Consider the following 25,694-nt stretch of genomic DNA (forward strand, 5'->3'; position numbering starts at 1 on the left):
TTTGCAATTCTTGGTGAATCTACTGCTGCTGCTGATCTGACAGGAAGTAGAGCTCAGGCAGTAGTGCAATTGATAGGGAGAGGCTGTAAATACAGATGACGCTTTCTCCTACCTTAACTTACTACTGTGCATCCTGATCCCTACCAGGCCACAGACCAGTATATGTCCATGGCCTGGGGTTTGGGTACCCCTGGTCTACTGTAATCCTATAATATACAAAGTTTTCCCAACTTAAAAAAATATATCTTTTGGACCCACATTTTTAATTCCTTTATAAATGCATTTCAATAAGGTATTTCCCCACTACTATACAAAAACCACTCCTACTGCAGTTATCACTAAATTTATATTGCTAAATACAATGGCCAGCTCTCAGCCCTTGCTATAGTTGATGTCTCAGCAGCATATGACATAAGTAATTTTTTTATTCCTTCATACACTTTCTTCTCTTGCATTATAGGACACTACACTGTTTTTCTCTTACCTTACCAGTGGCTATGTCTCCATCTCTTTCTCTTCCTCTGACTTCTTAATATTGGAACACCCCAGGGCTTAGCCCTCCACATCTTTTCTACTTATACTCTTTCCATGATTTCAATCAATATCATCTGATCCATATGCTAGTAATTTATAAATCTTTACCTCTAGTTCAGACCCTACAACCAAACAGATATATCCAGCCACAACTGAACATCTCCACTTGTGTATCTAAAAAAATTGCACACTTAAAATATCAAAAACTTAAACCTATTTGATATCCCCCTTACAAAACTTGCTCCATCATTTCCAGCTTACATGATGAAAACTTTACATTTCCAGTTGTTCAAACTAAACAATTTGGCATTACCCTCACATCCTCCCTATCTCTCACACCTCCCATCGAACTCTGAAGAAATTTGATTTGTTCTCCCTTCAAAATATATCCAGAATCCCACCACATCCATTGTTTACTCTGTTCTGAATCACTGTCATCTCTCAGCTGAATTATTTTAATCAATCACTTTTTATGAGGTCTCTCTGCTTCTCCCATGGGCCATCTAATTTTTGTTTGTTTTCATTTTTAAAAATATGTCCATGGATACATACTCATTATACACATTTATAGGTTTCATGTGTTGTTTTGATATGAGTGATGTTTTAAAACATGTATCTGAACATGTCAGTCATCTGCGCAAAACTGCAACTGCTTTCCACTTGCACAAGGCACTACATAATCTCATTGTCTTTATCTTCGGACTACATTTCCAAATCCACCCCAGCCACAATGGCCTCCTGTTAACTTGATTTGCTCTTTCCTTTGTCTGGAATGCATTTCCTCCATATACGTGGCTACTTTCCTCACTTCCATCCAGCCTTTGTTCAAATGTCGTAACATATTCTAACATAGTAATGTATTATAGCACAGTATGTGTTTATATACTTTATTTTATTTATAATATTGGTAATGTATTGTCTGCCATCCTAGTTAGAGAATAACCTCCATAAAGGTTAGAATCCTTGTTTTATTCCTGATGAAGCCTGGGTACCTAGAATCGTTCCTAGAACATAATGAGCACTTAATAAATAAAAGTTCAATAATAATAAATAAATATCACACTGTTTAACTATTTACTTTATAAATCTTGATACTTAGAGCTTAATTACAGTATCAGCTTTTCAAATCCCATTTTTAAACTTTGTTGAAATTATAGGGGCCAATGGAAAGATTTTCTTTCGCCTTCTTAATGTTTGCTGAAAATGAATTGCGAGAAGGTAGATTAATATGAAAAAGGCATACAAAATTTATTTTAACATGCATATGGACATGACTGCCATATACAATGTATGAAACTGGAAGAGGAGCCAGAGGGCTGATGCTTAAATATTCTCATCATAGGGGAAAGATGTATGGATTCATAATGCAAACATTTTGCAAATGATTCTTTTTGGAAGCTGGGTGGGACTGACAAATTAATGGAAAGTAAGGAGAAAAACTGCCCAGGAACAAATATTGTTTTATTATGCAGATTAAGTCACCTGGGTAATTTCTGGGAGCTGCCCTCTGAGGAACAGATGATAAGTCTGTCTTGGTATGAGGACTCCCAATTTCTTCTCTTTTCTAGTGGTTAATAGGTTATTTGACAAGATTATTAAAGAGGGGAATCTTAAGACAATTACATTTCTTGTGGAAACAGGTGTTTTTAGTCAGATAAGGAAATTCCAGAGAGAGAGAGAGAGAGAGAGAGAGAGAGAGAGAGAGAGAGAGAAAGGGAGGAGAGAAGGACAGAGAAAGATCTTGGTTCCAGGGATTATTTTTGAGGCTTTTCAATTTTCAAAGCACTCAGCAAGCCAGTCATATCTGGGGGAATCGTTTTCTGTGCCCCAATAACATTTTATTGGAATTGCTTAAATTAATAAATTAACTTGGGGAGGATGTCATCTCTATTGCATACTGTTTTACCATGTGTACATATGGCTTATGTCTCCATTTATTTATGTATTATTTTATGTTCTTCATAAAATGGTTTAATTTTTCCCATAGAAACCTTATAGATGATTAGATTACTTTCAGACATTTATAGTCACTGTGATTGTTATCTCATTATGTTTTTCCTAATAAATGAATACTGGTATATAAAGATGCTACTGATTTTCCAACATTGATATGGATTTCAGCAAACTTGCAAACCTGTTATTTTTAAGAGTTTACTGTACTCTTGGTATTTTCTTAGTAATTTAGCAAATTGGGAGGATTTAATTTTCTCTTCTCTTCCTTTTCAATTTTCATTTATTATTGTCTAAAACTTATAAAGCTTCTAAAAGTATATACTTTAATAACAATGCTATTCATTAATGTGATGCTTATCATAGTAACTGGTAGATTATCAGATCTGGAATTTCTTTTAGAGATTTGCTAAGAGGTTTTATCAGGATATGATGTACTCATATTTCAAAAATAGTGGATTTCATTGACAGATTATTTTTTAACTTTAAGTTCTGGGATGTAAATGCAGAACATACAGATTTGTTCCATAGGTATATATGTGCCAAGGTGGTTTGCTGCAACCTGTCAGCCTGTCATCTAGTTTTTAAGCCCTGCATGCATTAGGTAGTTGTCCTAATGTTCTCCCTCTCCCTACCCTCTGACAGCCCCCAATGTGTAATGTTCCCCTCCCTGTGTCCATGTGTTCTCATTGTTCAACTCCCACTTACAAGTGAGAACATGCGGCATTTGCTTTTCTGTTCCTGTGTTAGTTTGCTGAGAATGATGGCAGATATTCTTTTGGAACCATTTTTCTTTTCCTAGGGATAAACAATTTGATTTTTAAAAAATTTAATTGTATGCATGCTTTCTGACAGAAATGAAATTTTTTAAAATAGAAAAGAGATTAAACTTTCTTCTTTATTATTTCTACCACCAATCCTTTACATATATAATTTTTATGACCTGAATACAGGTAAGTTGAGCTCTCTTTTGGCTATCTAAAATATAGGAGAGCCCAAGTGACCTGAATAACAGTAAGTCAGGTAGCAGCCTCTTGGGGCAACCGTTGCTCTGCTTAAGTTATCTAAAAACTCAAAACTTGATCAGATCAAAAGGAATCTTTTTTTTTTTCAATTAATGAAAAGATAACTGGAAAATATGATAAAGTAACAAGTGAGTAAGTTTTTTAAAAGACTACTATTGCATATTTCCAGCCCTCAAAGTATCCATTTTGAAACAAATATTCCCTCAAAATCAAATGCCATTTATGCACCATTGCAATAATCCACTGACATAGAGACCAAATGAAGCTATCCAAACAACCCCATCAAAAAGTGGGCAAAGGATATGAACAGACATTTTTCAAAATAAGACATTTGTGCAGCCACCAAACATATGAAAAATAGCTCATCATCACTGGTCATTAGAGAAATGCAAATCAAAACCACATTAAGATACCACCTCATCCCAGTTAGAATGGCAATCATTAAAAAATTAGTGGACAACAGATACTGGAGAGGATGTGAAGAAATAGGAACACTTTTATACTGTTGATGGAGTATATATTAACCATTGTGGAAGACAGTGTGGTGATTCCTCAATGAACTACATAGGAATACCATTTTTTCCAGCAATCCCATTACTGGGTATATACCCAAAGGATTATAAATCATTCTATTATAAAGATGCATATACACATATGTTTGTGGCACTGTTCACAATAGCAAAGACTTGGAACCAACCCAAATGCCCATCAATGATAGACGGGATAAAGAAAACGTGGCACATTTCCCCCCCATGGAAAACTATGCAGCCATAAAAAAGAATTAGTTCATGTCTTTTGCAGGTACATGGATGAAATTGGAAACCATCATTCTCAGCAAACTGACACAAGCAGAAAACCAAACACTGCATTTCCGCACTCATAAGTGGGTGTTGAACAAAGAACACATGGACACAGGGAGGGAAATATCACACACTGGGGTCTGTGGGTTGAGGGACTAGGGGAAGAACAGCAGGGGATGGGGGGATAGGGGAGGGACAGCATTAGGAGAAATACCTAATGTAGATGACAGGTGATGGATGCAGCAAACCACTACCATGGCACATGTATACCTATGTAACAATTTGCATGATCTGCACATGAACCCCAGAACTTAAAGTATAATGAATGAATGAATGAATGAATGAATGAAACTTTGCCAGTAAATGGCCTAGTTTGGAGTTTCCACCAGCAGTAGTAAAAACCTCTATGGAAGTGATTCTTCAGGAAGAATTTTCTGTTCTCCAACTTTTATCAGTTGAAGTTTAGGTTTATACCCATGTTCCCAAATTCAAGATGACTGAGCCAGGAAGATCTTCCAGATTCCATGCCAGAACCACCACCGGGTGTTGAACCCTAGTTCAAGTTCATACTCTTCCTTCCCTCATGGTAAGTTCTCCTTGTGGACTCCTGGAACTCCTTGTGATCCAGTCAATTGTCTTAGTCTACCAAAGAATTTAGAAAAATATTGAACTTCACAATTGAAAGGGGAGCAATCTGTTTTTTCCTCTCCCTCCTGAAATTTCCTGGTGATTATGTCAATATCTTCTTCCTCCCTCACTTTTTTTATTACACTTTAAGTTTGTGGGTGCATGTGCAGAACGTGCAGGTTTGTTTCATATGTATACACATGCCTTGGTGGTTTGCTGCTTCCATTCTCCCATCATCTCCATTAGGTATTTCTCCTAATGTTATCCCTCCCCAGTTCTCCCTCCTCCTGCTATCCCTCACCTAGTCTCCTAACCCCAGACAGACCCCAGTGTATGATGTTCCCCTCCCTATGTCCATGTGTTCTCGTTGTTCAACAATCACTTATGAGTGAGAACATGCAATGTTTGTTTTTCTGTTCTTATTTGTTTGCTGAGAATGATGGTTTCCAGCTTCATCCATGTCCCTGCAAAGGGCATGGTTTCCAGCTTCATCATTTTTTATGGCTGCACAGTATTCCATGGTGCACGTGTGCCAAATTTTCCTTATCCAGTCTATCTTTGATGGATATCAAGATATAGTAGAAGAGGCACTTTTTGTCAGGATTCTATTAAGTATTCTTCCTTGGGATGTGGGAGCCTACTTGACTTATATTTACACATCTAAAAGGACTACTTAGTAATTCATCCAGGAAGATAGATCCACTCTAGTGTTATTTTAGAGATGATAAAATAAAAACATTTGAAAGCTTTCAGTTGATGGGTTTCTCTAAAGAAAATAATAAATACACATGTTCAAACTATACAGATCATTTAAGAATTTGACAGATAAATGTTTTCCTTTATCAATCATTAACATGTTTATCTCATACTGTTATGTGGGACATTTCTATGTTTTATATTTCTGATAATTATTAAAATTTATCATGGGAATATTGATTTAACTAGAGTGTAACAGGATCACCATAGTATAAGAATTATTTTCATTCTCTTACCAGTCTGACTGCTATTAGAATGAAAATAAGAAACAAGGTTAGAAACAAAGGATGAGTTACAAGGTTTTTACAGTAATTCAAAGGAGAGTAGATGATCTACACAAGAGTAACAATGGGGGAGGTCATGACAGAGTTTTTATAATAGATTGTATAAAAGATGGGAGGAAAAGGGTGAACTCATGATGAGTCCATTGCTTTTGGAGAAAGTGAAAACATGAAGTTCTCACTAGTTGAGTTGAGAATGAATTAAGGCAAAAAAAAAATTTGGAGGAGAAACACTTTTTGAACACATGTTTTAAACATATTGAGTTTAGAAAGTCTATTTGACAGCCAAGTATGAAAATTATATTGCTGCAGTTGAGTGTACAATAATATATAGGTTAAAATTTAAACTTTTAATAGAGATAGAAATTTTATGAATATATATTTTGGTAGGGGAGATAGACAACAAATATATTTTGTAAATATATAATATAGCAGGGGTGAAAGACCTCTCTGATAAAGTAACAACAGAAGAGAGTTCTACAAAGATATTCTTAGTCATCTTTGATGGCCCCCTACTTCACTCCACAGATGATCTCATCCAATGTCATAACTGCTTGCAGAAAACAACCATATACTCGCTACTCTTTACTGTGAGCTCATACAGTTTCCTGCCTGACACCTTTACTTTGACATCTAATAAGTCATTTTAAACTTTGTTTCCAAAACCCAGTCCATGATTTTGCCCCATCCTCACCACAAATCTGCTTCTCTTATAAATGTTCTCTTCTTAAAAAATAACTGCATCTTTCTAATTGTACAAATTTTGCAGTCATCCTTGAGTCTATGCTTTTTGTCATGTATCACATTCGATCCATTCAAAGAATATGACCCATTTTATAACCTTTAGTTCCATTACCCTGGTCTAAGCCAGCATAATCTTTCACCTCTTAATTTATTTTCTTAAACTCATTGTTTGTCCTGTCTTTTATAAGAGGACTGAGGATCCATTGAAAATGTAAGTGAAATCATGCTACTCCTCTGCTCAACATCTTCCTATAGTTCTCATATCACCTTGAGTAAAAGCCAGTCTTAAAATGATCTCAAGAACCCACATATTATTTCCATCTATGTCCACTCCCACCCTCTTGCTTTATTTAATCCAGTCGATTCTAGCAACACTGGTCTCCCTGAAAATCCAAAACCCACCTGTGTCTCTTTGTCTTTGATCTTTCTGTTTCCTCTGCCAGATAACTGCATGATTTATGCTTGTATTGCAGGTTTTAGCTCAATGCTTTCTTTATATAATCAATTCCCCTAGTGGAAGCTTGACCCAAATACTGCATGTGATATCTTTATACTTGAGTTTTTTTATTGTTTATTGAAAATTGGAATCTAAGCATGCATTCTCTATTTCATCTGGCAACTCTAGCTGTGAAAAAGGGGAAAAAAGAAAAATGGGTATTGAACAAACAAAAATTGTCCATTACAGATAGCAAAGGGTTTATCTGAATTACCAGGTTTATGATGAGAGAGTACAGCTTACCTGCAGAGCTTTACGTGTTACTTCTCTGTTCAAACACCTTTGACAGTTCTCTGTCATTCTATGTGGTAACCAAAGTTTATTCAGTATGGAAAAACAAAGGCCATCATAATCTGTGCTGGCCTTCCCTTTCGAGTCTCATATCTTATCATTTCCTTATAGCACATATTTTCTGCTCTGAATACAGGATAATTATTCAGAGGGAATTATTATTCGCAATTATTCTGCAGGGGATGTCCCCCTCCCTCCCTTTGCTCGTGTTATTTTTTGTTCCTGGAATAAGTACTCCTCTCCCTTCCCTTACTTGAAATATAATTACTCATCTTTTAAGACCTAACTCAAAGAATATTACAAAGATATTCTCTGCTCTCACAAGATATATATGAAGCAAAATAAAAATCCCCTCCCTTTGCTCGTGTTAATTTATTCTTAATTGCAATGCATGTACTTGCTTATTTGTATTACTTCTCTTCTTGATAGAATTGCCTTGATATCAAAAATGTATTATCACCTTAAAAAAATTCTAAAACTTAATTATCTTCCATCTGACACAGTGTTCAATAAATATTTATGAATAAGTAAAAATTTATGTATTTTAAATTTTAACATGAGTCTTTATTGCATTTGATAATTAATAATTTCAAATATATACTTTTTACTGTTTTAACAAATTAAATATCTTTATGACCTTGTGTTAGAAATTGATTTTTTAGAAATGACACCCAAAGCACAAACAATTAAAAAAAGATAAATTGGACTTTCTTAAAATCTTTTGAAATTCAAACAAAACACCATCATGAAAGAAAGGAAAAGATAATCTATGGAATAGAAAGAAAGTATTTGCAAGCCATATGTTTGATAAATGACTTGGGTAAAAATATATGTCAAAAATTCATATAAATCAACAATAAAAATATATAAATCCAATTATATTAAAGCCAATCATTTGTATAGACATTTCTCCAAATAATGCATTCAAATGGATGATTAGTACCTGAAAGATGTCCAACGTCATTAGTCATTAGGAATGCAAACTCAAACCACAAGGAAATATCACTTTGCACTCACTAGAATAGCTAAAAAGACAGATAATAATAAGTTTTGGTGAAGATGTGGAAAATTAGAACTCTCATACATTGCTGGTAGGAATGTAAAATGGTGCAACCACTTTGGAAAACAGTTCCTCAACATGTTAAAGATAGAATTACCAGCAATTCTACTCCTAGGAATCTATTTGTCCGAAAACATTTGTCCACATAAAGACTTATAAACAAAAGTTTATGACAATTATTTATAGTAGCCAAAAGATGGGCACAACCTTAATGTCTATCAACTGATGAATATATAAATAGCATGTAGTATATCCCCATGATGGAATACTATTCAGCAATAATAGAAATGAAGTATGGGTAACATGCTACAGTACTTGAATAAAATTTTAAAACACCATGCTCAGTGCATAAAACTAGTCATGAAAGAACACATGTTCAGTGACTCCACTTATGTAAAGGTCCGGAACAATAAATTTGTATGACAGAATGTAGTTAGTGATTGGGGCTGGAGGTGTATGAGTGACTGCTAATAAGTATAAGATTTCCACTAGGGGTGAAAAAATGTGCGAATATGTTGATATTTGCACACCTTGTAAGTATGCTAAACTCTACTTAACTTTGCATGTTTAAGGGGTGCATTTTATGGCATGTAAATTATATCTCAGTAAAGTTGCTTAAAATAAGTATTGACTTTTAATATTACCATTTGTCATTTAAAGTTCCACAATTTATTTTAAAGGCATGTCAAGGTAATAATGGTTTGGAACAAAAACAAGATATTCTTTTTATAAGATATAAATCACAGTTTTAATATAACGTTCTACTCTGATATTATTAAGACATACAGTAAGCTTGCCATACAATATATTTAGTGATAAAAATTAAGATTATATATTTTCTACAAATAAAAGTTTCATAAACAGAACAGAATAAAAATTGAGAGTTTTAAAATGTTCTCATGGATAACCCCAACAGCATAACATAAAGACTATGCAGTGAACATTTACTGCTTAATGTAATTTAAAAAGTTAACATTTAAAAATGTTTTATTTTAATTGCCTGATTACTATCTATAGTTAGTTAAATTTCTCTTACCTAGAGCCCATTTAAAAGTATGCAATTTTCTTGTTAAATGCATTAACAAGATTTCATGAACTGCAGGTGCACAGAATTGGAACAAACATTTTTCTAATTAGAAAATAAATATTCATTTGCACTGAAAAAATGTTTGTCAATATTATATACATATATATATGTACATATATATATATATGTGTGTGTGTGTATATATATATATATATATATATATATATATGGTGTGTGGATGCTTGGTACCTGCCTATACTATGAAGCATGTATAATTAATCCTGTTGATTTATATGTTCCTATCAGAGGCAATATGGTAAAGGGTAAATTAACTAAATTAACTGGGAATAAAAGTTCTGCCTTTTAATTCAGATCAACTCTGTGTGATTACCTGAGTCTCAATTTCTCCAAAATTCTTTAGAACTCTAGAATCTTAAATATGATTTTTTAATTCTATAAAATATTTTTCAAAATAAAAATTAATTTTTCATTTTTTTTGATTTTTAAAAAGCAAATTTATTACTGTACAATGAACATACAATTTAAGTGCACGATTCTGTCAATTTGGATAAATATATATGCCTTCATAAGCACCTGAATCAAGATAAAGAACATCCTCATAACCCTTAAAAGTACTCTAATGCTCCCTTGAAGTCAACCTCACCTCCCCCATTCCACCTCTTAGCCCAGGCAACAAACAATCTGCTTTCCTGGCGTCATCGATTTGAATGGTCTTTTCCAGAATTTCATATTAATTAAATCACACATTATGTACTCTTTGGTATCTAGCTTCTGTTTCTCTGCATAATTTTTTTGCGATTCATTCATTTTATTGGAGAGCTCAGTAATGTTTTTTTCATTGTATTAACATATCAAGTTATATTTGCTTACCCCAAGAATACAATAGTTTCTCCTATTTTAAAGAAGTGTTTTTGAATTATTTAGTATGATTTTATTATAGTTTTATTTATAGTATGTAAACATTATTGCCAAGGAGTCACTGTTGGTTACTAAATTATCTCTTAAGATACAAGTTGAATCTACAGACTTAATCCTTGGAAGATATCATCCCATATCTGAACATAGAACTGCTGTATTGTGGGTACCAAACTCTATTTAATAAAAGTGGTAAGTGATATTACGAATATGTAGAAATGTTGGAGTTCCTACTACCATTCATTGATCACATCCCCCTTTATAGTCTCTCTTCTCCTTTCTGGTGGAAATGCTGCTGGTTGAAGGATCAGAGCTGAGCATTTCTCTAGGAATTGCTCCTAGAGGAAGGGAATTGTGAACTTCTACATTACACAGCTATCTGTACATTAAACTCAGAAAGGCCAGTTTATAATCATTAGGCAGCATCTAAGATCTGGACTAGAGAAGAAGGGTAGAACCAATTGCCAGCCAGTTATTTCCAAATTTGAGATAACAGATATGATTTTGCAGGGATTTGCCATAATTTTAAATATCTTCAAACTCTGTATACAAGCTACAAGTAACTAGACAAGTATAAAATTTAATAGAACTGCTACCTCCTCACATTGGGAAATTCCTCTGGTCAACTTTAAAAAGACAATTGTTTCTATCTTTCTCTGCTCTTTTCATTTTGACTCACTCAGCTATTTCTCCACACTCTCACATTGTATTAGGTTTTTGGACTTACCAGTACTTCATGCCATTTGCCTACATTTCCTTTCTCTGTGTTTTATCTTTCTCACACTGCTTTCATGATGCTTTCTGTTCTTCCCATTCTTCTGTAGTCCAATCTTCTCTATGTAATTTGCATTCCTAAAAATCATGAGCTATGCATATTGTGCAATAAATAACACGGGCTTATGGGGGAAATGAGGTTTATGGCACAACACTAAAAACTTTATCAGTGTCACATTAAAATAAAGGTAAAAAAACTAATAAAAATAGTAACAGTTTAACACATTAAATGGTTGGAAATTGCATAAATATAGTGATAAGTATTTTCTTAACCCTGAAAAAGAGCTGAAGTTTGCTTGTGGAAGTGAGTGTTAGAAGACTTGAAGACTTTACTTTATTGTGAAATGGTAGAAGAAATGGTTTCTGAAATCAGCAGGAAGTTGTAACACAGGTGCAGATGTGCAAATTTTTAACATATATGGGGAACTGTGGTCAGTTTTAGATATTTGAGGAATGGGCATTTGTGCATTCTAAGTGTTCCTATGTGGCTTGTTTTTCCTTCAGCCAAGTGTAGTTTTCTGTATTTAGCCAGTGCTGCTTAGGAAGAAAATTGCATATTAAAATGCAGGTGTATGTGCATGCGCACACACACACACAGACACAGACACACACAATTTACATTACACTGAAATTGTTTCCTAATGTATCTATCATGTTGAAAAAAATTCATGCTTTTAAACAAGTGCTTAAAACATGAGCAGAAATGACTGTACTTCCGTTATATTTTCTCTGAACTTTTCTTTTTCTTCTTACATTCTCTTTCTCTTAGTTGTTTCTCTCAAATTGCTGCACTGTCCTCACTACAAAACTCCAATGTAGCTAGGCTGTGAAGCATACTTTTTTTTTCTTTTGTCAGAGTCTCACTCTGTCACTCAGACTGGAATGCTAGAGTGCGATAGTACAATCGTGGCTCACTGCAGCCTGACCTTCCAGGCTCAAGCAATCCTCCCACCTCTGCCTCCCTAATTGCCGAAACTATAGGTGTACACCACTGCACCTGGCTAATTTTTGTTTTTTTCATTTTGTTTTTAGGATGGGGTCTCCCCATGTTGCCCAGGCAGGTCTCAAATTCCTGGCATCAAGTGATCCTCCCACCCCAGCCTCACAAAGCACTGGGATTACAAGAGCAAGCCACCACATGTAGCCCTTTCTTTCCTCCCTTCCTTCCTCCCTTCCTCCCTCCCTTCCTTCCTTCCACCATATGGTTCTGTTGCTCATGCTGGAGTGCTGTGGCATGATCATCGCTCACTATAGCCTCAAACTCCTGGGATCAAGCCATCCTTTTGCCTCAGCCTCTTGAGGAGCTAGGACTACATGTATATGCCACCACACCCTAATGTTTTGGGTTTTTAAAAATATTTTTCTAGAGATGAGGTCTTATTATGTCACCCAGGCTGGTCTCAAATTTCTGGCCTCAAGCAGTCTCCTGCCTCAGCCTCCCAAAGCACTGGGATTAAAAGAGTGAGCCACAGTACCTGGTCTCTTAATTTTTAACTGACAAATAATAGTTGTATATATCACGGGACACAATGTAATGTTTTGATATATGTATACAATGTAGAATGATTCAAACAAGTTAATTAATATATCCATCACTCACCTACTTATCATTTTTGTGGTGAGAACACTTAAAATATCTTTTATCAATGTATTTTTATTAACTATAGTCATCATGCTGTGTAATAGACCATAATTTTTAAAGCATAACTGAAATGTTTTACTCTTTGACTAACATCACCCATTTACTCATCACAGCCTTCCTCCTTTTCCAGCCTCTGGCAACCACCATTCTACTATCAACTTCTATGAGTTTGACTCTTTTAGATTCTACAGATAATCAAGGTCAAGAAGTACTTGTCTTTCTGTGCCTGGCTTATTTCACTTAGCGTAATGTCCTCCAGGTTCATCCATGTTGTCACAAATGACAGAATTTCCTTCTTTTTAGCTGCTGAATAGTATTTCAGTGTGTATGTATACCACATTTGTTTTTACCCATTCATCCATTGATAGACACTTAGGCTGATTTGTATTTTGGCTATTGTAAATAATTCTGCATTGAACATGGAAGTACAGATATCTTTTCAACACATGATTTCAATTCCTTTGGTTATATACCCAGAAGTGAGATTTCTGAACCATATGATAATTTTAATTTTTTGAGGAACTCTCATTTTTTTCAATAGTGGCTATACTAATTTATATTTTTATCAGTAGTGTACAAGGGTTCCCTTTCCCCACATTCTTAATCTCTTACCAACACTTACTTGCTTTTTGCTAATAGCCATTCTAACAGATATTAAGTAATATCTCACTGTGGTTTTAATTTGTATTTCCCTGATGCATTGTGATATTGGGCATTTTTTCATATATCCTCTGGTTATTTGTATGTCTTCTTTTGAGAAATGTTTATTCAGATCTCTTGCCTGTTAATCTGGGGATTTGTTTTCTTCCCATTGAGTTGTTTGGATTGTTTGTATATTTTAGACTTTAGCTCTAGGGCATACTTCTGAAGACATACTTTCAGAAACCTCTGGTTTCTAGGCAGTCCTTCCAGAAAGTAGAAAAATCAGCTCACAAAATATATAATGTTTTCCAGCCTCCTTCCTGTGAGTTCCATGCACACACTTTATTTTATTTTTTGAGACAGAGTCTTGTTATGTCATCAGGCTAGAGTGTAGTGGCACGATTTCAGTGCACTGCAACCTCTGCCTCCCAGGTTCAAGTGATTCTCCTGCCTTTGCCTCCCGAGTAGCTGGGACTACAGGCCATTCCACCATGCCTGGCTAATTTTTCATATTTTTAGTAGAGACAGGGTTTCACTGTGTTAGCCTACTGGTCTCGATCTCCTGGCCTTGTGATCTGCCAGTCTAGGCCTCCTAAAGTACTGGGATTACAAGTGTTAACCACCATGCTGGCCACATGATTTTTATGTTAGCAGTAATATAGAAATTAAGACTTTTCTGTACTATATGTTTGTTCCAGCTAGGTCAGATTCACAACAGGAATAATCTTTAACAAAAAATATTTGGTAAGTTCTTTTTCTGGGCACCACTGAAAATAAAAATTTACAAAGAATCCTGAACAAAAATTTTAACATTGCACATTTTATAGGTTCTTACCTATTAATTAAAAATAACGTGTTATATCAATATAATATTGTAAATTGATAGTAAATTATATATCTAATTGATAACATAGTAGCTGATACTTAAATGTTTAGGATAGATGAGTCAGTGTTTTATGCTATGTTTTATATACATATAGAGAGTAGTATAGTTTTCAGTTCGAATACATCTATTAACCTGTTTGAAAATTACTGATCTACCTTAATATTTTAATGTTAGTTAACAGTTTTCTCAGAAACTTAGTTTTTCAGCAAAACTAGTTCTTTTCAGAAGTTCTTATTTCTCAGTGTGAAAGCAGTGTCAGTTTCATTTATTTAAGTTTATTTTAAATTTTAAAGATGAGAATTCTTTATGCCATTTTTTTTTTCTATTCCTGCAGCGTTTGTCCAATGGTTCTATAGACTCAACTGATGACACTAGTCAAATAGTTGAACTACAAGAATTACTTGAAAAGCAAAACTATGAAATGGCCCAGATGAAAGAACGTTTAGCAGCCCTTTCTTCCCGGGTGGGAGAGGTGGAACAGGAAGCAGAGACAGCAAGAAAGGATCTCATTAAAACAGAAGAAATGAACACCAAGTATCAAAGGGACATTAGGGAGGTAAGTGATTCATGTCACGTTCAGTCTTTGATTTCTGAATTCTGCTTCTGAAGTGCTGTTTCCATAATTTCCCACAATGACCATATACTTTTTACTTCTCGAAAGACCATATTTTTACTTTTGCATGCATATTAGTTATGAAACTTGTTTGATAAGGCAAAAATAGTTTACTTTATGAATGCTTTAAATATATATGGAAAGAAATGTGTGTATCAAGTCTCTGATATAACAAAGACATTCTGAAGCTGTTAATACAATATTTTAAATCTAAGTTTTAATTTTAAATAATCCTAAATATGGTATGAATCATGAATTGCTATACTCTTAGCAGGTAGGAATACTAAAAAAAATACTTTAAATTGTTTCATTGCTTATTTTGGTTTTATGTTTATGAATATGAATGTACATCTGTGAATATACATGTACACACACATATATGTATAACATAACCTTTCTTTGTCTATATATTACATTCCTGTTAGACTTAAAGTTCCTTCTTATACTTTCCTTCTTATACTTAAAAAAAAAATGACTGCTTTAATCACTTCTCAGCCTCTTGGCTAAGATCAAGTGAAAAAAGACAGTACTTTAAGTTACTGCAAAAGATACTTAGAGACTTGATTTGTAACACTGTCAAATCATTGTACCTGCTCAGGTGAAAGTTTAGAATCTTTTAACTTTTTCAACTTTTCACTCACAAATAAAAAGAAAATTATTTATATTTGTGGAAATTGTATTTTCTGACTCTTTGCCTTTTCATTTTTACATATTCTTTTAAATAATATACTTTTTACCTTTTTAAAATATGTTTTGTATATAATTTGCTAGTTGTTCATCAAGTTGGCCCTATTCTATGTACCTAATTGGTGATATCCTTAAGGTCTTTCCTTTCACCTACTCAGTTTGATTCAGCAGTAAATCCAATTTCAAACTATTCATAATCAGACCTCTTAGAATTTTCATGGCTTTTTCTTTTCCTACACAATCACTTTCTCTCACTGGATTATTTCAATAGTCTGTTGCCTAGTCTTCCTGCTCATGCTTTCAGCTCACCTCAGTCTATGCTCAACACAGCAGCTTGAGCAGCCTGCCTGTAAGTCAGTTCATGTCACTTTTCTTCTTAAATGACTTTTAATGACTACCTACTTTACTTATAGTAATATCAAAGCCCTTATAGTGGTCTAAAAGCCATATACAATCTCCACTATGACCTTCCTGACCTCTTAGAAACCATCTACTATCTCATCTTAACACCCCCTGCTCAACTGGAGTGACCTCTGAAGCAAGCCAGACCTGCTTTATTGCATTTTATTTTCCCTCTGACTTTGCTCAATATTGTTTTCTAAGTGAAATGTCCCCAGACCTTGGTGTTTACACATATACACTCTCTTTCTTCTTTTGATTAAATAAACATCCCACATGACTTCTGTCATCTGACAAAATATATATTTAACTGATAAACTTGTTTATCATATGCCTCCCTCCCCAACTATTTGTAAAGATCTGTAAGGGTAGGATTTTTTGTTCTTGATTTGTTCACTGCTGTCATCAGAGTACCTACACAGCTATTGATTGTATCATGGACACTCAAAAAATCTTTCTTGAAAGAATAGATATTTATAAGTAAGTATCAGAAGGTATGAATGATATCAGAATATGTACTAAGACAATGCCTATTAGCAAAACATAACAAAAATATAGGTGAACCATGAAGTGGTAGACTGCTCCACTGTAGCACAGATGACACAACTTTTAGGAATTCATAGTTCATGGATGCATCTCTCCTCTTCACTCCTCCCCACAATTCAAATTCAGAGAATTCGTAAAGTAAAGGCAGTTTAACCCCTCTTCTGTTTACTCTTAAGGAATCACTAGGATATCTGGCATTCAGATCACCAGGCTCACTTCATCTGTTGCTCATTCTCTCTATCTTCATTCTCTTGGTTCTGGAGATTTAGCTGATTTCCTTTCATTTTAGTACTCACTGCTCTATTGATGCTTATCTAGTCCAGCATCACCTAGAGGTAAAGCCCAGGATCCAATTCCCATTTTCTTACTGCCCATTTAAAAATAACTCCTTGATACTGATAGTCTCTGAATGTAGGTGACAAAACACCCAGTCAGATGGAAAATGTCACTCCTCTGATGCCAGGTTATTGGGAATCATTCTAATGGTCATAACGTTCTCCTTTCACATGGAATTATTTTTAAATACAACTATTATTGTCATCTCCATCATTTCTACATAGTTATATTTTAGAAGAGTTTCGTGAGAAAGGAATATCTCTTGTTATCCACCTTTAAAGGGCGGTTGTGAACACAAATGTTTTCAGAGCCAGGCTGGCAATGGAAAAGTGTTAAGTGCCAGGTGCAAGACAGTAGGAAGTGATGGCGTTGATGAGACCTGTGAAAGGGCCTGTACTCCGACTGCATTATAGTATGCATCACCTTTTTTTTGTACACACACACACACACACACACACACACACACACACAGCACTGTGAAAGCTAAATAAGCTGCTTCTGAAATATTCAGGTCTCAAGACACAGGCCCCTGGTTTGTGAAGAATTGGTTAAGGACCAGTCACATGTGAAAACTATTACAGGTGTATTACATAGAATTTCTCTAACTCCTCACAATTGACAAAAAGGGGAAATACTAATTATTATCTCCATTTTTCTCAGATGAAAACGATTAAGGTTCAGTGAGGTAAAGTAACTTGCCAAAGGCCTGTGTGGTTCCCTCCCCATCCGCACCGAAGAGAAACAAGATCAGCATGGCTTCAAAACCTGTGCCTCTTCCACTATGAACTGCTTCCAAAATCAGCACACTGTAATAATTTATTCAGTGATAGCAACCATCACAAAAATGCAGCTACAGTATAACTGTCCTCTAAACAATCGATATCTTGGTCATTTTTTGGAATAAGCAAGAAGATGTGAAAATCACATACTTAACAAACAAATTACTTAACACTTAAAGTTTTTATTTTCCTGAATAATATTTTTCTGTGCTATGGTCACACAGGTCAACTAGATTGCAAGTTTCTTTTTCTTTTCTTAATTATTCTTTTTAAATTTTTATTTATTGATTTATTTATTTACAGACAGAGTCTTGCTTTGTTGCCCAAGCTGGAGTGTAATAGTGTTTTCAGCTCACTGCAACCTCAATCTCCTAGGCTCAAGCAATCCTCTCATCTCAGCCTTTGGAGCAGCTAAGATTACAGGCATACATCAGAGTGTCTGGAAAATTTTTGTAGTTTTTGTAGAGACAGGGTCCCACTAGGTTGCTCATGCTGGTGGCAAATTTCTGGGTTCAAGAGATCCTCCTACCTCATCCTCCCAATGGTATGGGATTACAGGTGTGAGACACATTGCAAATTTCTTAGTAGAAAAAAAAAAAAAAAAAAAAAAAAAAAAAAAAAAAACAGCTCCTTTTTCTTGGTACTCCTATAGCATTGCTAGCATAGTATGATTTATAAATTGTACAGGTAATAAATCTTTGTTGCAATAATTAAGGAAAAATTAGGAAATAAGAAAATAACATAAAAATTGAAAGGTATTTTGCTTTGTATGTGAGGACATTCTAAGGTATCTAAAATGAACTATTATTTTGAACGGCAAAAATTGCAATTACTTTTGAACCAACCTAATTTATAAATATGTTCCACTGATGGCTTCAGAATGTAATTTTTCTGTGTCAAAAGGAAATGTATCTAAAATTTACTTTCATTTTATATTTTGTCTTCAAACAAAACTCCTTAAATTGATTTTCGCCTATGAAGAGTAGGTGAGTTGAATTAAAGCTAGACACAGTACACATATTAGAAAAATAGACAATCTCATAAAAGTAGCTTATCTCTCCAGTTTTTAATCAAGAGGCTTAATAATTGTATATGGATAATGATATATCATTAAATACATAGCTGTGCAAATAACTAATTTTCAGTGGAATATTTTAATTATATTTTGTTTTGTGAATCTATCCTATCTTTCCAACTTCCTGTTAACATTTATTCAGAATTTCACTATGTGATTAAATGAATTAAATACATATCAGTGTTGGCTTTTCTATTATCTGAAACATGTAGTTATATTTTTAACTTTAATAGATCTAAGTTACCAGAGAGTTATATTTATTAGATATAAAAAATCCAATTTATAGATATAAACTTCAAGAGATGATTGCAACTTTATTTTGTTTTCTTTTTCTTTCTTTTTTTTTTTTTTTTTTTTTTTTTTTTTTTTTTTTTTTTTGGTAGCAAGTTTTAGGGACTAGAAAAGCTTCTTTTTTTAGAATTTCCAAATGACAGAGGGAAAAACTATTTCTCTGACTTGTAAATCCAGTTCATTTTTGGCAACACAGCCTGCAGTTAAAAATTGAATCTCCCACATGAATCACTGAATCAAAAATGCAGTACCAAAATTACAAAATACAAAAATCCCTGCATGTAATGTATGTCATAGAGTGAGATCATCTAATTGTAGAAATAATAGTGATTAATAATTTTAAAAAGCTATTATTTATTGAGGATATTTTCTACATGCAACGCCATACAAAGCACTTTCTAATTCTTACCAACAATAATATGCTATGTGATGCATATTAGAATCTCAACCCACGCAATATATGAAGAAGGTGAAGCACAGAATAGGTGAGCAACATTGACCCCTTGTAACAGAGTTAATAAGTGTCCCAAACTAGCATTTGGAGCAAGTAAATACTACTTCAATGCTCATGTTCTTGAGAAATGTGTGTATGCCTTTTATTGATTTTATTGCTGTTAAAATTTAGTAAGAAGTTTATATATGCAGGTTAGCTTTAGACTTTTCTCTTAAAGCCACAAAATTTTCCCAGAGTTCTGTTGGGAAAAATGAAGCTGACAGAATACAATCTTAAGCACTCTAAGATAAAAACTCTACCATCACTCACTGAGATAAAAAATATGTAAAACAGAAAAAGTCAAAAGTGAAAATAAGTAGTTTTAAAAATAGTAGTTGTTATCTGGGATGCCTAAAATCTGGAGATATGCATATATTTCTTAAAAATTATTCTGGCTAATTTTTGCTGAATTCATAGATTAATTTCTTACATTTACACTTTAGTATCAACACAGTTAACCAAGTAGCTTTTAACTAGGTCTCGATGGTCAGTAGGATTGAGCTAGACAAAGGAGACAAAACACATTTCAGGTAGACACGAAGTCACAGAGTGTATTAGTTTTGAAGGGCTGCCACAACAAATTGCCACAGGCTAGATGGCTTAAAACAACCATAATTTAGTCACTCATTGTCTTGGAGGCTTTAAGTCTGAAATCAATGTTTCAGTAGGGTCATATTATCTCTGAAGGCTCTAGTGAGATTTCTTCTTCACCCCTTCTAGTTTCTAATGGTTACTGGCAATTATTGATATTCTTGGCTGGTAGCAGTATAACTCCAGTCTCTGCCTGCCTTCCTCCTTCTTCTCCATATATCTCTGTGTCCCCAAATCCCCTCCTTATAAAAATACCAGTCATTGGATTTATGGCCTATCCTAAGTCTATATGACCTCATCCTAACTTGATTATGTCAATACAATCTTATTGGAGCATAAGGTCACATTCACAGGTTAAAATGGACATGAATTTTGGGGGGTCATTATTAGCCCCAGTACTCAGAAGTAAGGAAGTATCAGATCACAAAACCACTTTTTTATCCCAGGCTTTGTAGCTCAGATTTTACCCTGCAGATCGAGGGGAAGAAATAAAGGTATTGAAACCAATAAGCAATATGATCAGACTGGCATTTAGAAATATCTCTCGGGAAGCAGGGTGGAGTAAAAGTAAGGAGAATAAAAGATAGAAAATGTGAGAGGGAGAGCTGATTTGTGATGAGCGGAATGCTAGGGACAACATGATGAGTTTCATTGTAGATCTATTACTTTTTTTTTTTTTTTTTTTTTTTTTGAAATGGGAGTCGTGTCCTGTTGCCCAGGCTGAGATTGCAGTGCTGCAATCTCAGTCCTCTACAACCTCTGCCTCCCAGGTTCAACCAATTCTCATGCCTCAGCCTCTCTGAGTAGCTGGGATTACAGGCATGTGCCACAATACCCAGCTAAGATTTTTGTATTTTAAGTAGAGATGCAGTTTCACCATGTTGGCCAGGCAGGCTGGTCTTGAACTCCTGACCTCAAGTGATCTGCCCACCTCAGCCTTCCAAAGTGCTGGGATTACAGGTGTGAGCCACCACATCCAGATGATCTATTACTTTTGAATTAATTTTAATTTATATATATACATATATATGTATATATATATACACATAAATTTTCTAAGTCAATTAATGACATGTATAAAGATGGTACACATATAAACACAAACAGCCTCTCATTTCAATTTTTCATCTCATGTCCCTGAGATTTTTAATTTCAACATTTTTATTTACTACTTCTGGTATTTTCTCTCTTTATTTAAACAAAATTTATGTTTTGCTATTACATTAGATTAGGATATTACTTATTTTATTCCTTATTTTGCTTTTTATTCTACCTATACTTCCATCAGAGTTATCATCTCAAAAAAAGAGGAAGGAAAATTGAAAGAAAGGCTGTCTGCTTATCTAATTATTATATGTGACAGGACTGGCTCTGGACCCTGTAGGAGAGTGACAAAGGCACTGGTTAGGAATAAGTGATGAAATGAATCTGGATAATAACATATGGAAACTATCACTGTTTCCTCCATTTCAGGATTTTTATACAAAGAAGCTTCCCACATTCTGAGGAAACCATTCCAGGCCAATGAGCCTCACTTCTGCACTGATTTTCTCTCAACATATTGTCAATAAAGTAGGTTATCTACCTACCAATAAATTTTCATGTAAGCTGTTAGTAAGGTAAAATCATCTCCCTATTACTATCTATAAATTTGATTATTTAAAAATTAGTTTAAAATATTATCAATGCCATTATTTTCTCCCCTTGCACTTGATGTTTTCCTGTATTTGTGTGTTCATTGACTTCTCTAAACTCATGTAATTGAAACAGTACATAACTAGATAAATTGTTAAGTTTCTAAGTCAATTGGTAAATTTTTTGAAAATAAGATCCAAATGTGATATTTTTTCCTCCAGTTTTTTAACAACAGAGTTCCTCTTTCTTATATGTAAAGGTAAGAATGTGAATGGTATTTGTTGTCTATTTGAAGATTGCTTTACAATTTGAAACTGCAGCCACCATTTTAACAATTTTCTGAGTTGCAACTCTACTCATAATTGTACTTAATTTACTGCATAATGAACTAATTTATGTGCCACTTGTCTTAAAAGAAGGCCAATTCTACAGTAGATAGTTTCAAAAACTACTCCACTGCATTCTTATATAGTAGAAAGCTTTTGGTTAACCGATGATATAAAAATAATTCTGACAGCTAAGTTGGGAAAATGCACCTAAAATCTCACATTCCTTTCAATGAAAGGAAAGGAATGAGTATTTACTTCAAGAATGGAGTAATTTTTATGTTTCTATTTTATTTAAGTAATATGATAATAATTAAACAATCTGAAAATCTGATTTTCTTTTTTTATAAATTATTTTAATTGTAGGCCATGGCACAAAAAGAAGATATGGAAGAAAGAATTACAACCCTTGAAAAGCGTTACCTCAGTGCTCAGAGAGAATCTACCTCCATACATGACATGAATGATAAACTAGAAAATGAGTTAGCAAATAAAGAAGCTATCCTACGGCAGGTTCAGTATCTCTGTTTTGATTTTGTTCTGGTCCATTCATTCTCATCATTCTTGCAAAACATGGAGTAAATAAATCAGGCTAATTCTTGACAGATGTTTGATTAACCATTCTCTAAAATGTAAAATTTTATACTGAAACAAATATAATTTTTAGTATGAAATTTACTTTTTAGAAAGATAAGTTATTTATCTTAATAATACAAATAATGACTATTATTTTCATCTAGGCATGAACAAGAAATCGTGCTAAACAGTTTTCATGTATTACCTCGCTTAATTCTAACCACCACCTGTGAAGTAGTTAGAGTTATTATACTGAAGACGCTATAGTTCAGAGACAGTCACACTTTCCCAAGCTCATACATATACTAAATACCAGAGCCAATATAGTGGAATTCTAAGTTTATTGGGCTCTATAGCAGGAATAGACAAACTATAGCCATGAGCCAAAGCTGGTTGTTTGCCTGCTCTTGTAAATAAAGTCTTATTGGAACACAGCCATGCCCAATCATTTGATCATTGTCTACGATTGTTTTTATGCTACAGCACAGTTGAGTATTTGGGATTCAGGCCATATAATACATGAGACCTAAAATTTTTACTATCTGGCTTATTACAGAAAACGTTTGTCAACCTTTTCTCTAGAGCCTGGATCATAATGCTACATTACCTTTCCCACTTCAGTCTAAATACCATGATTTTCAGTATTTTGCTATGGTGGTATATCTGATGTCTGAGTACTGAGCTATATTCCCTTTGTTCAGATTTGTACTCATGAGTAATTTCTTTCCTTTTTGCTGCCAATGGTAAGAGCCTTTTCATTTTTTTAATGTGCTGAATTTTGTGAAGGAAAATAGATAAGCAGTATATGAAAACAAGACAACAATCAACATATTGCACATTTAGGTATGGCAGTGACTAATTTTAAATCTAGAATCATGACTGAGGTGCAAAGCCCTTGGTGTCTGGTGTTTGCTATTCAAACTCTGACTTCTTAAGTGTCTCTGCTCCCATTCCCATTTCAGATGGAAGAAAAAAACAGACAGTTACAAGAACGTCTTGAGCTAGCTGAACAAAAGTTGCAGCAGACCATGAGAAAGGCTGAAACATTGCCTGAAGTAGAGGCTGAACTGGCTCAGAGAATTGCAGCCTTAACAAAGGTATTGAACTAGAACAATTGGTCAACCTAGATATGTTTGTAGAAAGGACTGGCAATCAAAATGGAATCTATAAAGATTTTCTATAGGCTCTATAAAAATTAATTAATTTAATCTTTATTATATTGATCTGTTATTAAGTGAATTGTTTTATTCTCATACATATTTATAGCAGCAAGAATAATTGTTATATAAATGTGATGTTTTCCCTACCTATTTAAACATTAACAAAACAAGTAACGATTTCATGCCATTGTTATAGTTAATTGTCTATGGTAATATTTCTATAAGAATAATAATGGAGATAAACAAAAATGATAATGTTATCTATATGAGACATAACAATTTAACAGGTTTCACATCAATTTCTATTAGAAGTATAGAAAATATCATAACTTCTTGATTCCTCTCCAATGACAGTAAAAAACTTGTCAGAAATGGAAAGTTAGATGTATAAAAGTTTGAGGTCTAAAACAATTAAATAATCAGAAAGTGTTTTTTATGATTGTAATTTCTTCTGAAAAATTAAAATCAATAATACTCTGAGGAATGTTCAAAACTTTCTGCCATAATGTAGCCAGTAGATTCTGCAACTATTTCATATTTTATAATTTTATAAGCATTATAATGTTTAAAAGCAGTATTCTGACCTCTGACAGGCAAATGGAAGTGACATCATTTCAAAGTGTGTGTGTGTGTGTGTGTGTGTGTGTGTGTGTGTATGTCTATATGTTACAAGTCATATAAAAGTGCATTTTGTCACTAAAAGTATGTTTGACTTTTGATATGAATTCACAAATAATCACACAATTTATATTTTTACACAATTGTTAATATTTGCTAAGTTTTCAAGGCTACTACAATAAATGAGTATGATAAGTAAGTTTAAGTTAAAAATTATGGCATTAGGATTTACCCAAAATAATTGATGAAGCAATGAAGCAGACACACATGCTTGATTTTCTAAAAAAGCAAGTAATTAATAATGAACAGTGAATTGATCTCCCCGTTGGTTAAAATAGGAGAGTTAACCAGGTAATGAAAGGCAAACCTTTGACAAAGTAGAGCAGGATTAGAGAGAATTGAAATAGTTGCTGTTTACAGAGTACTGGAGTGACTAGTTGGATAAAACTGATTAAGATAAGTTTATAAATCAAATCCTTCTATAGTCACAACCCATGCCAGTAAACCATTCTGGCAATTTCAGAAATGTGTGATTTCTAAGATAAAGATAAATTTATCACTTAATTTGAAAAAAATGTTCCCTAAATTATATAAAGTTGTTTAAACATATAGATATTTCACTTTTTTTTTTTTTTTTTTTGCAAACACTGGTCTTAATAACTATAACATAGACTAAGATATGCATAATTAGATTTTTCATCTAAAGAACATAAAGGACTTTCAAAGAGAGTTATCTTTTTCATTTTTACTGTTTTGAGGGGTTAGATGAGTGACTGAATAAGAAAAATAACTTTTGGGCCAGGCACGGTGGCTCACGCCTGTTATCCAAGCACTTTGACAGGCTGCAGAGGGTAGATCACAAGTTTAGAAGTTTGAGACCAGCCTGGCCAATATGGTGAAACCGGATCTCTACTAAAAATACAAAAATTAGCCAGGCGTGGTAGCATGCACCTGTAGTCCCAGCTACTCAGGAACTCAAGAGGTTGAGGCAGAAGAATCGCTTGAACCTGGGAGGTGGAGGTTTCAGTGAGCCGAAATGGTGCCACTGCACTCCAGCCTGGTCAACAGAGAGAGACTCCATCTCAAAAAAAAAAAAAA

General features: G+C 34.0%; 1 protein-coding gene across 16 annotated transcripts in view; it reads left to right on the forward strand.

Moving 5' to 3' along the window:
* The window catches only part of PPFIA2 (PTPRF interacting protein alpha 2), a 500,797-nt gene that overhangs the window by 360,912 nt on the left and 114,191 nt on the right, over nt 1–25,694 (forward strand). For all 16 annotated transcript variants that reach the window (XM_074402490.1, XM_003927840.4, XM_010338464.3 and 13 more), the window contains 3 exons: nt 14,806–15,027; nt 22,609–22,755; nt 23,781–23,915. In XM_074402490.1, the coding sequence (XP_074258591.1) occupies nt 14,806–15,027; nt 22,609–22,755; nt 23,781–23,915 (504 nt within the window). The remainder of the gene's footprint in view (nt 1–14,805; nt 15,028–22,608; nt 22,756–23,780; nt 23,916–25,694) is intronic.

The sequence above is a fragment of the Saimiri boliviensis genome, chromosome 7 (assembly GCF_048565385.1).
Source record: "Saimiri boliviensis isolate mSaiBol1 chromosome 7, mSaiBol1.pri, whole genome shotgun sequence".
Classification (NCBI taxonomy): domain Eukaryota; kingdom Metazoa; phylum Chordata; class Mammalia; order Primates; family Cebidae; genus Saimiri; species Saimiri boliviensis.